The sequence below is a fragment of the Dama dama genome, chromosome 22, assembly GCF_033118175.1.
Source record: "Dama dama isolate Ldn47 chromosome 22, ASM3311817v1, whole genome shotgun sequence".
NCBI classification, from domain to species: domain Eukaryota; kingdom Metazoa; phylum Chordata; class Mammalia; order Artiodactyla; family Cervidae; genus Dama; species Dama dama.
In genome coordinates, this window is record NC_083702.1 from 25,073,850 (window position 1) to 25,090,217 (window position 16,368).

Sequence of the window (16,368 nt, forward strand, 5' to 3'; positions counted from 1 at the left end):
CAAATCTAGAATTGCATCCTTGTGTACATGATTCCATGTATTTTTAAAAGGCAGCATTGAGTGGAGATTTCTTAAAAAACTGGAAATAGAACTGCCATATGACCCAGCAATCCCACTCCTGGGCATACACACCGAGGAAACAAGATCTGAAAGAGACATGTGCACCCCAATGTTCATCTCAGCACTGTTTATAATAGCCAGGACATGGAAGTAACCTAGATGTCCATCAGCAGACGAATGGATAAGGAAGCTGTGGTACATATACACCATGGAATATTACTCAGCCATTAAAAAGAATTCATTTGAATCAGTTCTAATGAGATGGATGAAACTGGAGCCCATTATACAGAGTGAAGTAAGCCAGAAAGATAAAGACCAATACAGTATACTAACGCATATGTATAGAATTTAGAAAGATAAACTATAAAGATAACCCTATATGCAAAACAGAAAAAGAGACACAGATGTACAGAACAGACTTTTGGACTCTGTGGGAGAAGGCGAGGGTGGGATGTTCTGAGAGAACAGCATTGAAACATGTATATTATCTAGGGTGAAACAGATCACCAGCCCAGGTTGGATGCATGAGACAAGTGCTCAGGGCTGGTGCACTGGGAAGACCCAGAGGGATGGGGTGGAGAGGGAGGTGGGAGTGGGGATCGGGATGGGGAATACATGTAAATCCATGGCTGATTCATGTCAATGTATGGCAAAAACCACTACAATATTATAAAGTAATTAGCCTCCAACTAATGAAAATAAATGGAAAAAAAAAATAAAAGGCAGCATTGAAAGCAGTGGGGAAAGGTGGAGATAATTTAGTAAGTCATAGGAGGACAGTTGGTCAATTCTTTGGTGAAAATGTTGCATCTTCACCTCTCACTTCTCACTACAATAAATTCTATAGATTAAAAGGTTAGAAATTAGATAAAATATAAGATCACTCTCTATCCCCTCCCCTGTTCAGTTTCCCTTCATGGTGCTTATCACTGTTTGACATCGATTTGTTTACTGACTCTTCTCTCTTCACTAAACTGTAAGTTTAACAAAGCCCATGCTTTCTCCTTCTGCCTATTGGTTTATCTTCAGCACCTAGAATCATTTAACTCATAGGAGGCATTTAATACATATTTGTGGGATGAATGAGTGAAAGCAATGAAAGGAGCTCACAAGGGCAAAGAAAGCCCCCTTTGAAGCTGGATGGTGTAAACTTGTAGTAACAAACACAAAAACAGAAAAGAAACTGGGAAACATCTTTGCCCATTTCATCATTCTGCGTAAGGCCAGCTTGGTCTGGGACACTGTGCTTGGTAATAAAATGATGTATGCCTTTCCTACTGCCTCTGGATTTCAACGATGTTGACCTTTACAAAACCAACTAGGGTCCCAAATCATAACAAACAAAAACTCAAAGGCTTAATTCAGAGTCAAACTTTAGCTCAATTTGAAACCCATGGATTTTCAGTGTTATTTTGAAGATGAGAACTAAATAAGAGAACCAATAAGGACTCTGCTCTGGACTACAAAAAATATAGTTGATGAATACTTCATCCATCAATATTATTGCTACTTTCAAGATGTACAGATATCAACTTTTGCTTCTTTATTATATTTTAAATAGGCTTAAATCAGATTCATTGGAGAGAAGAGGAAGGAAAAACATGGTTTATTTATACATTTTACCAAAATGAGAATTCACAAGCTTTATATTACTATTAGTCTCTTCTCCCCATGCCCTTCTCTCCCAGACCCAATTAGCCATATCCATTGCATCCTCTTTCTCCCACTAGAATGATGCTACATTTCCTGATGGAAGAGCATCACATTGTACCCACTTCCTTCTTGTCTCAGGTTTGACCAGATTTCTTCATCTATGCATTAAAATCCTGCAGAGTTCTAAGCACAGACAGCGTACAACACACATCCATCTTCTTACAGGGCCCTTTGCGTGACTTGATAAAGCACTTCTCAAACAGCTGCAAGATGCTTAAAAATGTTGCAACAGAAAACATCATTTTCTCTTTTAGGTCAAAACTTTGATTGGAGAGGAGGATGAAATAAAATTTGACCTACCGAGGGTGGGATCATATTCCCAGATGAACCGTTTGGTCAAAAATCTCACTACAAGAGCTGTGGGAAAAAAGAACAACATTTCAATCAAATTTGTTAATTTTCTTAACAGCTTTTAACCCTCCTCCAGAAAGAGGACTAGCCCATAAAACCATATGTGTTTTATGGTTCCTTGGCAAATAAACTCAATTTATCTATTTATGTTTATTCAAATATTTTAAAATTTCATATTGTGGTCTAAAAATTGGTATAATGTTTTCACGGTTTGTTTTACCTTAATGAACAGTTTAGATTTTTTCCCTTGAATCCTGGAATTGAAAACATCACAATGTGAAAATGCACACATACTCAATTTCTAGCAAAACAATGAATTCAACCATAAAGCATCACAATGCTGGTGTCTAAAGTTTGAATACTGATAATGATTGATACAGATCAGTGAAAAGGTGATTATTTTTACTGTAATGAAAAGATATTTGTATTATGCTGCTGCTTAATCGCTTCAGTTATGTCTGACTCTTTATGCGACTCTATGGACTGTCCCATGCCAGGCTCCTCTGTCCCTGGGATTCTCTAGGCAACAGTACTAGAGTGGGTTGCCATGCCTTCCTCCAGGGGCTCTGAGCTCTGACCCAGGGATCAAACCTGGATCTCCTGCATTGCAGGCAGATTCTTTACCACTGAGCCACCAGGGAAGCCCCATTTGTATTATAAAAATATTCAAAATTAAGGATTTTATTAGTGAGTCATTAAAGCACATCAAAAGTAAAGCTGATGAGGTAGTTGTAGAAAGAATCAGAATCTGGAATTATGCGAAGCACCCTACTTCCATGATCTCCTTGACCAGGACTTCATCCCTGTGAGGCAAGTACTAGGATTGACCCCATTTTTCAGATAAGGAAACTGAGGCTCTGAGAGGTTAACTCACTTAACTAAGCTCATCTAGCCAGTTACTGGCTGAGCCAGGATGTGACTCCAAAAAGGCTATTTCCAAAACCTGTAATTTCTTCATTGTCTAAAACTGGTTTTAAGGCCGAGGCTATCTGGCTAATACTTAACTAGAAGATGAGTCAGACAAAGAGTGATGCTGAAAAAAAGTGGATTCTATTGTCCTTAAAAAACTGATGTGACAAATGCTAGACATTTTCTTAGACTTGTATTATAGTTGAAAACAATGGTTTTTAATCTACCAAAAAAAAAGTTTTTTTTTTGGAGGAGAGCATCACTGATACTTTAAAAATAGAATGAAAGCTTTGGATTCTTTCGCTGGAAATATGTATATACACACAGTCTAGTATATAATTTCAGCAGGCTCACTAACTCTTTGAATACCCTCATGGTCTTCCTGGGATCTCACTGACCCTAACTAAAGAATCAGTGTTTATTGAAATTATGTTATTTTAAAAATATCTATTAGGGTAGTTTTATTTTTACTGAAATGCCCTGTATGTGGTATTCTAAAGATACTCTTTGGAGAAATAAGACTATTTAACTGAAAGGCACTGTCAATCTTTCCTCTTCCTACTGCCTCTGTTAAAATCAACAGAGGTATATATTCCCTACCACGGTGGCCTATATGAGAGACTGCAGTGCAAATAGCAATGAGAACTTCATGAGACAGACCACAAGGATACGTGGCTTGGCTGTAGACCGAAAGCTGCAATGCTCTTTCTAATTACAGAGTGTGAGGCTGGATTTGAGCCAAAATATTTGCAGTGCCAAAAGTAGCAAGGCCACTGACCCTATGGGTGCTTCCCACAGTGCATGTACTTGTGGTTTTATCTTCAATTTGCAGAGTCTGTCACCATTCACTCTCTTGAGACTGAGTCATTTAAAATTTTTTTTGCATGTAAGAAGTAGAAAGCTCTAGATAGAATTTTTCTGCTTTTCAACTGTCTGTTAGTAAACATAACTGCCTGCAGTATTCAAAGCGTTTCACATTTTTGTTGGAATATGGAGTTTTAGCTTGAAAGTTTGTGACCTAGCAAAATTCATTTATCTGGCATCTTTAAGTCATAAGCTATTAAAATTAACAAAATTTCTCATTCAACTGAAGTTTGAAGTACCCTGGTTCCTAGACCATTTAAACTTTAATAATTTCTCAAAGAAATCTTTCTAAAATATTTTAGACATGCCATTACCTTTTGAAACCTAGTATACTGAATAGAACTAAATCACTTTTAAATGTCTAGATCTTAGTTAAGAATCTATTACTGCCCTGTGTAGTTGTGGAAATACTTCTAGAAGCTGCAGAGTGGTAGAGGCAGAATGATTCTAAAGTGCTATGGCTCTTGAATGATTTTAGTTTTTGGTTCTATAAATATATTTTCATACTGTGTGTGTTCTCAGTTAGTCAGGTCTGACTCTTTGCAACCCTATGGACTGTAGCCCACTAGGCTCCTCTGTCCATGGAATTTTTCAGGCAAGAATACTGGAGTGGGTTGCCATCTCCTTCTCTAGGGAGTCTTCTTGACCCAGGGATCGAACCCCCATTTCCCAGGTCTCCTGAATTGCCAGGTGGATTCTTTCCACTGAGCCACCTGGGAAGCCTGCATAACACGTGACAGGCATTTAACACACAATAGGCAAAAGGAGAAGAGGGCAACAGAGGACGAGATTGTTAGATAGCATCACCGACTCAGTGGACATGAATCTGAGCAAACTCCATGAGATAGTGAAGGACTGGGGAGTCTGGTGTGCTGCAGTCCAAAGCCGGGGAGGGGGGGAGGTCCCAAGAAGTTGGACATGACTTAGGGATCGAACAACAACAACAAATAATCCAGTAAACAATTGAGACAAAGATTTTTTTACATACCAAGCTTATATTCTACTAGGAGACAGATTAAAAAAAAAATTATATAGTCTGTTAGAGGTGATAAGGGATAAGGGATCAAAGAGGGAGAGTAAGGTAAGGGGGACTCCACATTGGGAGATGAAGGTGTGAGAGGTGCTGTTTAAGATTGGGTAACCAGGGTAATTCTTGCTGAGAAGGTGATAGAAGAAAGAGATGAGGGAATATACGTGGGAGGAATAGTATTTCGAAAAGAGGGAACAGTCATTGCAAAGGTCCTAAAACAGGAATATGCACTTTATATGCTCAAGGAATATTAAGCAAGCCAGTATGGCTAAAGTATAATGAGCAATAGTGAGCAAAGCTGATTAGATTATTTCCCTCAGTCATGCCTTCCCCTTCCATTAATCTACCATCAACATCACCACCATCACCACCCTCACCACTACTACGAATAATTAAAACGACTAAAATGCTTCTTTGTTATCATTATTATTATCATTTTACTTGATTCCTTCTTTAGAATGTATATTTCATGAAGGCATGGGATCTGCTTTGTTCATCACTATTTTCTAGTGTCTGGCACATGTAGACAAAAATATTCATACTTGTTGAATAGAAGAAAAAAGATGTATCAACCCACCATTCATTCTTCTTAATAGTTAAGTAATAACCAGGCATCAAGAGAATAAGCAGAAAAATTAACCCAAGAGAAGTCATAGCAGAATCATGCTATAATGTTTTCCTAAAATGTCATGCAAATATACAAGCTGAAATGTTTATTTTATGATGCTTATACAAATTACATTTCTTAAAGTTTATTAAAACTGTAAAATTAATCTAATTATCTTTTAAATATCCTGTGGTTTCCATCCCAACAATCCCAAGCAAAGGTCTTCTTTTGATATAAAATGGTGGTATTGATAACAATTACTTCCACTAAGAGTCTGACATATGGTTTTTTTTCCCTAAGTTTTAAGGTTTGACATATTTGATTAGTTACAAGTAAGTCTCTGTATTATAAAATATCTTATTTTCTTCCCATTGCCTTGAAAACACATACCTTTCCATTAAATAAGTAAAAAAATCTCTAATTTAGAGAGTAACATTTTCCTCATTTTGCCTAAATTATAACCTACTTGAGTAATTCTTCTTTACATGTGGTTTATTTTTGGAATTCCTGGCACTAAATTTCATAATTATCAATGAAAACTAGTTTCCAATGAAATGGAAAATTCACTAAGCAGAATTTGATCCAAAGAAATATTACTAAAAGTGACATCAAGGTAATAAATAAATAGGATAAAAATTCTGTTTAAAAGCAAGAGCTAGCAGGTAAAATTTCTACATTAAAATAGTCAAACTATTTCTAAAGGTTAACAAGGCTGGGCCAGTTATTCAAAATAATTCCTGATGTCATTATCACAATGAGGCAGACATCAGAAGTACCAGCTTTAAGGATTAGAATAATATTTTTAAATGAAAAATGGCCAGATATAATCTTTGCAATAAATTAGCTTTTATTTTTTTTCCCATTTATTTTTATTCATTGGAGGCTAATTACTTTACAATATTGTAGTGGTTTTTGCCATACATTGACATGAATCAGCCACTGGGAAGACCCAGAGGGATGGGATGAAGAGGGAGGTGGGAGTGGGGATCGGGATGGGGAACACATGTAAACACATGTAAACTAGCTTTTAAAAAGAAGTGAACTTTTCAAAGTAAATGAAAACTAACACCCATGATATTCTTCCACTCTAAAAATAGTTAAGAGATATACTCAAAAGACATTCAGAAAGAACTTTCAAAGGTTACTTTTTGAGCTCATATTCTTTAAAAAAAATCCTGTTATATCATTACTTTTCACTTATACAACCATGAAATAGCCTAATTAACAAGGTATCTGATATAGTTGTTTCATAAGACACTCAGGCATACTCAACCCCCTAAATATTTGTGATCATTGTCATTTCTATATTCTCTTAAAGATGTATTTTTATTATTAAAAGTCTAGTCTTTTTGTCTGAAAGGAACTTTTATCTCTTTATGGATGTGTATTGAATGTGTTCTCAGTTAAAGCAGTTGCCAATTACTTGTCCTCTTCAAACTCTGGCTTTCTCAAGAATAATATAAGGATAAGAGCATCACGCTGTAGCTCCCTGATCCTCACACTCATCTCCTCTGTAACATGAATTTCAGTCACTTTTCATAGCACTCCTTACATCACCCCATAAGATGGATTGTACTAAACTAACATCATACAAATTCATCTCTTAATGCTTCTAATCACATTGTTATTGCTGCCTTGAAAGTCTTTATCCAGCTAGTGAAATCCCAATCATCCTTCAAAGTCTAACCCAAATATAACCTCCTGTATGAAACCTTTCCTTTCTGTATCAATTAGCAATTGCCATGTAACAAATATATTTCAAAACTCAGCAGCATATAACAATAAGCATTTATTATAGGAAAGTTACCATGTGCTTATAGAATTCTGGGCAATTGATTGAAGAAAAAAATTCAGCTGAAAAGTGTTTTAAATGGCTAGGTCAGAATTTTAGGATAGGAAAAGAATTTCTGCTTCAATTGAGAATACTTCAAGGAATACTAATTTTCACCTGCCATTTTGGATAACTTTTGAACTTGCCATTGATCTTGGTAATACACTGAGCGAAAATCCTTGACGTCATATATATGCTAAAATGGTGCTTATTATCTCGTCTATTCACATTATAATGAAAACTGATTATGAATAATATATATTAAGTGATGTATGTGGTTTTTATTTGTAACCTGCAGGACTTTCATTAAAAAATATATTTACTTCCAAATTGTAAAACCAGGTAACTTTTAAATAATTTTAAATGATTTTCTACAAGAGTCTACTAAATTTAGAACAATTATTTCACAAAGAATTTTAATCATTCAGTGAAAAACTAAAAATTTTGTTATAGGAAAAGAAACGAAATATGGGCAATATTAGCACAATCAGAGTCCATTCTGGGTTGTAAGTATATTTACCACTTGTTATCTGAATTATTTTTTCTATTTTGCAACCATTTTTTTCAGTGTTTAAATGAATATAAAAGATTAAAAACCATGAAAAGACATTATAATAAGCTTACACAGTATCCTAAATGTGAAACTTCTCAATATTGTAATGCATAGAAGATAGAACATCTCTTTTCTTCCTCCTCCTCTGCACTTCATCACACTACTTACAATATAACCACTTGGCCAGCAAAAATGAGAAGAAATGGTGATTACCAAGATTAAATGGGTGGCAAAAATCAATATTAAATTGCTTTCAGCTTGAATTTTATGATCTATAGGGAAGCTTTCACAATAAGTAAGGTGTTTGAAAAATAATGGAAAAGGATGAAAGAATTCAATATCACTTGGGAATTGTTTTCTCACTCTACTAAGCACAACATCAATTTAAACAATATCATAAAGATTATAATGGGAAAATAGTCAAAAAACAGTGCAGTTTTTGTCCATATTGTTATCAAGTTTTGTTTATTGAGCGTGTGCTCTCAGGTTGGTGCTGTGTTATATTTTTACATGTATATCTTTACTCTTCATTGCTCCATAGCATGGGATACATATAGTATAGTATGTGACTATGCATATAGATACACCTATATATAGGTATGTGTGTACTTCACAGAAGAAATTGAAGCTCAGATTATTTACATTCCTTCCTGAAATATGTGCCAACTCCTGTCTGACACCAGGAATCACATTCTTTCATTGTGTCACACTCATTCATTCAGTGGATGATGCTTCTTTTTTTTTTTTTAATACAGATGAGGAATTTGCCACTGGAAAGTCTTATTGGCGTCCTCCTCTTTTGTTACTAAACTCTTAATTTGAAAAATTTCTGGGAGAAAGTTGTATGTATTTTATATACAGTTTCCATTTTGAAGAAAATATATTCTTTAGTTACCTAACACTGCTTTTGTGACAAAAAAAGGGATGAAAACTGTGGTGAAAATAAAGGCTTGAAATGTCTCTAGAAAAAAGTGAGTTCCTAGACATGTGCTTCTGAACGTTCCTGGACTTCTTTTATTACTTCTGTATGAAGCAGTGACTCACTCTTTTCATTCTATAATCCATGATGTACTAACACAGAGGCAATGCAATCATCTTCATGGTATATGTCGCTTCATCTGAATGTGGTTGGTTGTTATTTCTCTTTTTCAGTCATTCAGTTTGGTCCAACTCTTTGTAGCATGGACTGCAGCATGCCAGGCTTCCCTGTCCTTCACTGTCACCTGGAGTTTGCTGAAATTCATGTCCATTGAGTCAATGATGCCATCCAATCATCTCATCCTCTGTCACCCCCGTTGCCACCTGCCTATTTATTACAATTTTACATACAATGTGGAGATCCTCGCTTATTTTGAGTGTTCCGTAAATGGTTTCAGGGCTTCCCTGGTAGTGCAGCTTGTAAAGAATGCTCCTGCAATGCAGGAGACCCCAGTTTGATTCCTGGGCTGGGAAGATCCCCTGGAGAAGGGATAGTCTACCCACTCCAATATTCTTGGGCTTCCCTGGTGGGTCTGATGGCAAAGAATCTGCCTGAAATATGGGAGACTTGGGTTCGATCCCTGGGTTGGGAAGATCACCTAGAAAAGGGCATGGCAACCCACTGCAGTATTCTGGCCTGGGGAATCCCCACAGACAGAGGAGCCTGGTAGGCTATAGTCCATGGGGCCACAAAAGAGTCAGACATGACCAAGCAACTCAGCACAGCACATAAATGATTTCAGGCTGTTCCTTTTTAAAAATTTTGCACCCTGGAAAGCCCAAAGAAGCTAAAACCTAGTAAGCATATTATGTAGGTAACCCAGAATGGAACTAAATCAAAGAAAGGGATATTGAAATATGTATTTAGAAAACAATGAATCCATAGATAGTTACTGCTCACCAGAGCATTTCTATTTATAGAAACTAGTGAAGGACCACTTCCTCTTTCAAGTTTTCCTTGACTTTCCCAAGCCATAATCACTGCCCATGGTGATGTGAAATTGTCATTTGTTTCTTCTCGATTATAGAATGTGCACAACTGCCTTACAAAATATTCACTTATATTCCTGTATGTCTTACAAATTGTGAATAATCTGAGGTCAGAGATTAAGCCTTGTTCCCCTTTGTCCCCTGGGGCTGGAATACTACTTGATACATAATATGTGCTCAATAAATATTTAAAGAGATGAATGAGGAAACAATTAAAACCTGGATAAATTATTTGACCCCCATATTATTACTGTACTCAAGTCAGTACTCTAGTGTGCTTTTATTATTTGAAAAAAATCTTCTTTACAGTGGAACTTCCATTGAATATAAGGCATCACTTCTCAGGTTCAATGCCTAGTTCAGATGTCTATTGAAAAATCTGATTGGTCAACCTCGAGACCCACCAGGTCCCTTCTCTTGGGCCAGAGGGAACCACTGTCCTCGACCTCATACTACCATCAGCCTTAAGTTTAACTCCAAACCTTCAGTGGTCATAAGCTTCAGAGAAATAAAAATGAGCTTATTTACAAAAATAGGTTGAGTTCTACTCTAGATCTGGGTAGACAGTTTATTGCTGAATAAATTAATTTGGTAGAACTCAGTACCCAGTTAATAACTATATGAGCTGTTAGGTTAAAGTATACATACTTTTTGGAACACCATTAAGTAGATTTTAGCTATTATTTAAATAAAGACACTAATGGGATTTCTGGAATGGTAACTACCGAAAGGGAGTTTATATTGAATATTGACTACAAGCTTATTTATTTCTCACAAGCACTCTCAAAAGTAGGAATTAATGTTCCTATTTTACACATAAGAGACCTGAACTGAAAAGCAGTAAACATGTCTGTTTTGCAGAGCAGGCAAGTGACAGAACTGGATTGAACTGGGTTCATTTACTCTAAAATGTGTGCTTTTTCTAATGTCCAATATTTACCACTATATTTTAATATTTATATGAATATGATTTAGTTCTGAATGGCTGAAATTGTTTTCCCGATGAGCTTACACCTGACGAAGAAGCATGCTTTGAAAAGTGCATTTTTTGACTAGATTTCTTCATCCAGAGTGGAGGGAATATCCATGACCAGAAACCATGGCAACACAGAAAGACAATATGAATTTCAAGATGCAAGAAGGAAACTTTTACATAAATAAGATTTTTGGTTTTTTTTTTGAAAAGGTCTTTAAAAGATGCAGCAAAGGGAGGAAAAAAAGGGTACGTAATGATACAGACATAAATTAGTATGTGATAAACAACTGTTTTCTTACTCTTTTCCTCTGTCATTAACAAGTTCCTTCTTTCAGTAACGCAAATGGGATGTCAGGGAACATGGTAGGCAGCAAAGAGGACAGCACAGAAAATAAGATGCAGTTCTTATTTTTGAGAGGCTGAGAATTTGTACTTTTGCATATTCCAGGAAAAATCAAAAGACATACAGCTAATTTAGAGTATTATCTAATTTGAGTCCTGTTATGATGCCCAGGTAAAAGAAGGGAGGCCAGACTGAGGTGAGTTTTACCAACTTAAGTGCCTCAAAGGAAGAAAGCCTTCTGTTTTCCAGAAAGGAAAGTGTAAGAGACAAAATCAGAGTAATACGTATAAATTGTCAATCCTATGACTGCTTCTGTTCCATCTTCAAGATGGGTGGGGTTTGGCTAAAAGGTAAGAGGTAGTTCAGTTTTATCTTTTTCCTCCCTCAGCTGGACCTCTATCATCCTCTTGTCAAATTAAGCTTCCAAATAAAATTTCCCTATTCTCCCCACCCCCATCCCATTTGAATCCGACGCTTCTGTACCTTACTCCTGGGTCTCTCTTGAACCACCAACCTGAGGTTCATGTTCTTCCTTTTAGCATCTTCTCTTTCTGTGACTACACTAACCTCCCCCAGGAAACATGGGCCACTGTGCCTCAAATCGAGGAGAAAACTATGCAAATCTCAGCACAGAGACTTGATCTAGAAAGACATGTGCAGGCCAGCACACTTCTTTGAAGTCTGGGCTTAACAGCTGCAAGTGATGGCTGAAACCAAGAATATGGCACTTTGGAATCTTAGGACCCCTAGTCAAAGGGGCTAAAAGCGCTTTCTGAACTGAGAAATTTAACCAAAAAGGGATGGAAATAGGCTGGACTGGAAATGAGACGTCAAAAATGCACCAGGAAATTGTGCAACTTGAAATGTCAGGTTTTTGTTTTTAATTTTTGTAAGTTTTATTGAAGTATAGTTGATTAACAATGTTGTGTTAATTTTTGCTGCACAGCAAAGTGATTTAGTTATACACATTGGTATATTCTTTTTTATCTTCTGAGATGTCAGATCTTACAGAGGGGTTCAGAGCAAGGGATGTGTACACAGAATTCAGATTTCAGATAGAATTACTGATATCTAAATTTAGTAATTTTCAAATGCTTCTCCATCTGGTTCTCTCATTAAGTCTTTTTCTCCTCCCCACAGATATGAGTTTTGAACACATTTATTTAATCATTAAATATTTATTGATCACTGTGCTAGACATGAAAGAAAGCAAGATTGAGAGGATTCCCTAAGCAAGATCTTCGCAGTGACTTCATATTAGACCTAAATTGAGAGCTGAGTCTTGGATGAATTGAAAGTTTGCTAACTTAGGGAGAGCACTGTAAGCCAAGAGCATCATGTTCAAAGGCCTAGACATGGGAGACTCTGGTTGGTTTAGGAGTGCAAGTGGTTCAGGGTAGATTGAGTGATATGTGGGTGGAACTATGTAGGGGGTAGTTTGTGAGGTTCTTCAGAGACCAGTCTATGAAGGAGCTTATACATCACATTGAAGAGCTTGAATTTTACTCTGAAGTCTATGGGCACACGGATTCTGAGTAGAAAGGTGGCTTAATTTGAGCTGGTTACCTATAGAAACTGTTCACTGACTAGCTGTAGAGAATGATAGAGGGACTGGTCCATATGGAATAAAAGTATAGGAGAAGCATTATTCTCTGAGGCAGAATATAATGAAAAAATCAGTTAAGAGCAGGTGAGATTGGACTTGAACATGAGATACTAATGACAATATCCAGGTAGAGAAGTACTACCTCTCCTTCCTTCCATCCATCCATCCATCCATCTTATATCTTTTCATTCATTCACTCATCTATCATACATTAAGTGTATATCTATTAAATACCTGTCATATCCCAGTCACAGGTAAGCACTGTCCCACAGGCAGCTGACATCACAGCATGAAGCTGAACAGAATTGATCACTGCTAGAATGATCTAGGGATTTGCAAATGCAATAGGCATGGTTAAGATGCCCCATGTAGAAAGTTTAAAATAAGAACAGAGGACTGAGCACAGAACTCTATTTTCAGTCTCATCTTATGGTGAACTCTTTCACTTCCTATGTTCTTCTCCATGTCAACTCCTCAAATTTCTAGTCGAACTAAAAAACTGAACAGATAAGTCAGAGGACAAAAATTTGTTCATGTAGTCTCTGAAGCAGAACCACCCGCAGTCCTCTACTCCCTGCTCCATTTCCTGTGATGGTCAAAATAAACTGAAATTTAAAAATTGAAGCCCCATAAAAACATGGAAATTGAGCAATTTAATGGAAATTTAAAATTAATGCAATATAAAAGTGGGTGCTTTATAATGCCAGAAGTTCAGATGAGAAGTAAATTGGTTCCAGATGAGGGTCTAAGTGTTGCTTTTAAATTATTATTTGCTTAAGCCTAAAAATTTTGACTTGTCCTGCATTCTGACAAAAATATCACTTTGAGAAAGAGTTACAAAATTAATGTCAGTTCTCTATGCAGGGAAATTCTTAAAGATAAATGGTGTAATCTTCAAGAATTATTAGAGATGCTTTTGTATCTGGAAACCTAGCCACGGAGTCTAACTTCAGTGCATTTCAAGTCTTGAAAATTGACTTATTTTGCTATGGAATGGTAAGGTAAGGATTTGGTACTGACAACAGGGCTTTAGGATGACAAATCAGAATGGGGGATATGGTAAGACCATGACTTGTAATACTTAATGTTTGATAGAGAGTAGAGGTTTGAGGATGCTTATAAAGAATGCAAAATCAAGAAAAAACTTTATCTTAAATTAAAAATTAACTTGTATGATTGACTAACAATAAATTCTTCCTGAATTTAAATTGAAAGTAGGAACAAGAGAAGTTAACTTTGAAATATGGTAATTAACTGATTTGGTTTTGTTTCCTAGTTTGTATTTGAAAGTTAATAAGTGAAAAGCTTTGGATTCTGTGCTAAGGGATTCAAACCAGCTTTATATAAGCTGTAAATTATTATTCATTTTAACTATAATTTAATTGTAAGTGATGCTTAAGAAGTAAGTCACTAAATTTCCTAGGCCAGAGTTTTTAATTTAATAATGTACAATTTAAAATTACTTTCACTAGAATAATATTTCATACCAAGGCACTATACAGAAATAGAATTATGTATCTTATATTAAGGATTTTTCTAAATTTTTCAAAGGATTTGGTCATAAAATTTGAATCTTTAATTTTTACTCATTTTGGAAGAGGAACACATTTGGTGTTAATTTCTGAGTTTCTTTTCCTGTGCTTGTATTACTAGAACACCCAAGAAGTTGGCAACTGGAAATGTATAGAATTTGTGGGAGCATTAAAGTGATTCAGAGTGACTCAGTATCCTAGACAAGCAGACAAGCAGAAGAATATCTCATATGATCCCCAATAAATGCCTTCTTTTATAAAGAACCAAGTACCTTACAATTTATTCTGCTTTCACATGGCCTCTGCTCCACACTCATTTTGCTTCCTGCCTAGATGGGCTAAGATCATGGCATCTGGTCCCATCACGTCATGGCAAATAGATGGGGAAACAGTGGAAACAGTGGCTGACTTTATTTTTGGGGGCTCCAAAATTAATTCAGATGGTGATTGCAGCCATGAAATTAAAAGACGCTTACTCCTTGGAAGGAAAGTTATGACCAACCTGGACAGCATATTAAAAAGCAGAGACATTACTTAGCCAACAAAGGTCCATCTAGTCAGAGCTATGGTTTTTCCAGTAGTCATGGATGGATGTGAGAGTTGGACTCTAAAGAAAGCTGAGCGCCAAAGAATTGATGATTTTGAACTGTGGTGTTGGAGAAGGCTCTTGAGAGTCCCTTGGACTGCAAGGAGATCCAACCAGTCCATCCTAAAGAAGATCAGTCCTGGGTGTTCATTGGAAGGACTGATGCTGAAGCTGAAACTCCAATACTTTGGCCACCTGATGTGAAGAGTTGACTCATTTGAAAAGACCGTGATGCTGGGAAAGATTGAGGGCAAGAGGAGAAGGGGACGATAGAGGATGAGATGGTTAGATGGCATCACCGACTCAATGGACATGAGTTTGGGTAGACTCCAGGAGTTGGTGATGGACACGGAGGCCTGGAGTGCTGCAGTTCATGGAGTTGCAAAGAATCAGACACAACTGAGCGACTGAACTGAACTGAAATTAATAGATTTAAGAGGCTGTGCCTATGACCCTAGTATGGGGGTCTCACCTCTAGCAGTTGGGTGTCTCCATTTGTAGCCCCATCATCACTCCTACCTTCAAAACCTCATAAGATAAAACCAAAACATGGGGCCTTAAAAAGTCACAATGTACATGGAGAACTAGAGCCTAGCAAAATAAGCGTGTAATGAAGAGGAGTTGTGAGTGATTGGACTGGAAAAGGACCCACATTATGAAGGGCTAAGACATTTCTAATTAGGTTTAAAATGATACCAAGCTAAGACAGTTTAAGATGATTAGAAGCCATTAACATAGTATAAACACAAAGATGACATGATGCCTTTTTGTTTTACAAAGGTCACTGCTGTTTCAGTGCCAAGATGAACTAGAGATAGGAGGACTAGTGAAGGAGCTATTTTAGTACTACAGAAAAAAAAAAAAAAGACAGAATGACTGCTCCTTCACTCTTATCCACTAGTAAATGTGTCAAATCATAATTGGAATTATATGTGACCTTTTCAGTCTGATGTCTTTCCCTGGCAATGTGCATTTTAACATCTTCCATGTCATGCCCTGGCTTGCGAGCTTATTCCATTGTATGGGTATACTATAGTTTATCCAGTCACCAACTGAAGAACATCTTGGATGCTTCCAATTTTTGGCAATTATGTTTTGACCATGAATATTCACATGAAGGTGTTTATGTAACAGAAGTTACCAGACAATTTGGGTGAATATTTAGGAGTACAATCCCCAGATCATAGTAAGATTTTGTTTTTTGGTTGCTAAGTTGTTTCTGACTTTTTTGCGACCCCATGGACTGTAGCCCGTCAGGCTCCTCTGTTCATGGAAATTTCCAGGCAAGAATACTTGAGTGGGTTGCCATTTCTTTCTCCAGGGGAACTTCCCGGCCCAGAGATCGAACCCACATCTGCGTCTCTGCATTGGCAGATGGATTCTTTGCCACTGAGTCACCTGGGAAGCTCCCTTCATTGTTTCAGGTTGTAGTAAATCTT

General features: G+C 36.7%; 1 protein-coding gene across 1 annotated transcript in view; it reads right to left on the bottom strand.

The window, feature by feature from the left end:
* Positions 1-16,368, bottom strand: part of RERG (RAS like estrogen regulated growth inhibitor) — a 133,734-nt gene that overhangs the window by 15,525 nt on the left and 101,841 nt on the right. Inside the window, exon 3 of the mRNA XM_061125071.1 lies at positions 2,074-2,130. Within this exon, the coding sequence (XP_060981054.1) occupies positions 2,074-2,130 (57 nt within the window). The remainder of the gene's footprint in view (positions 1-2,073; positions 2,131-16,368) is intronic.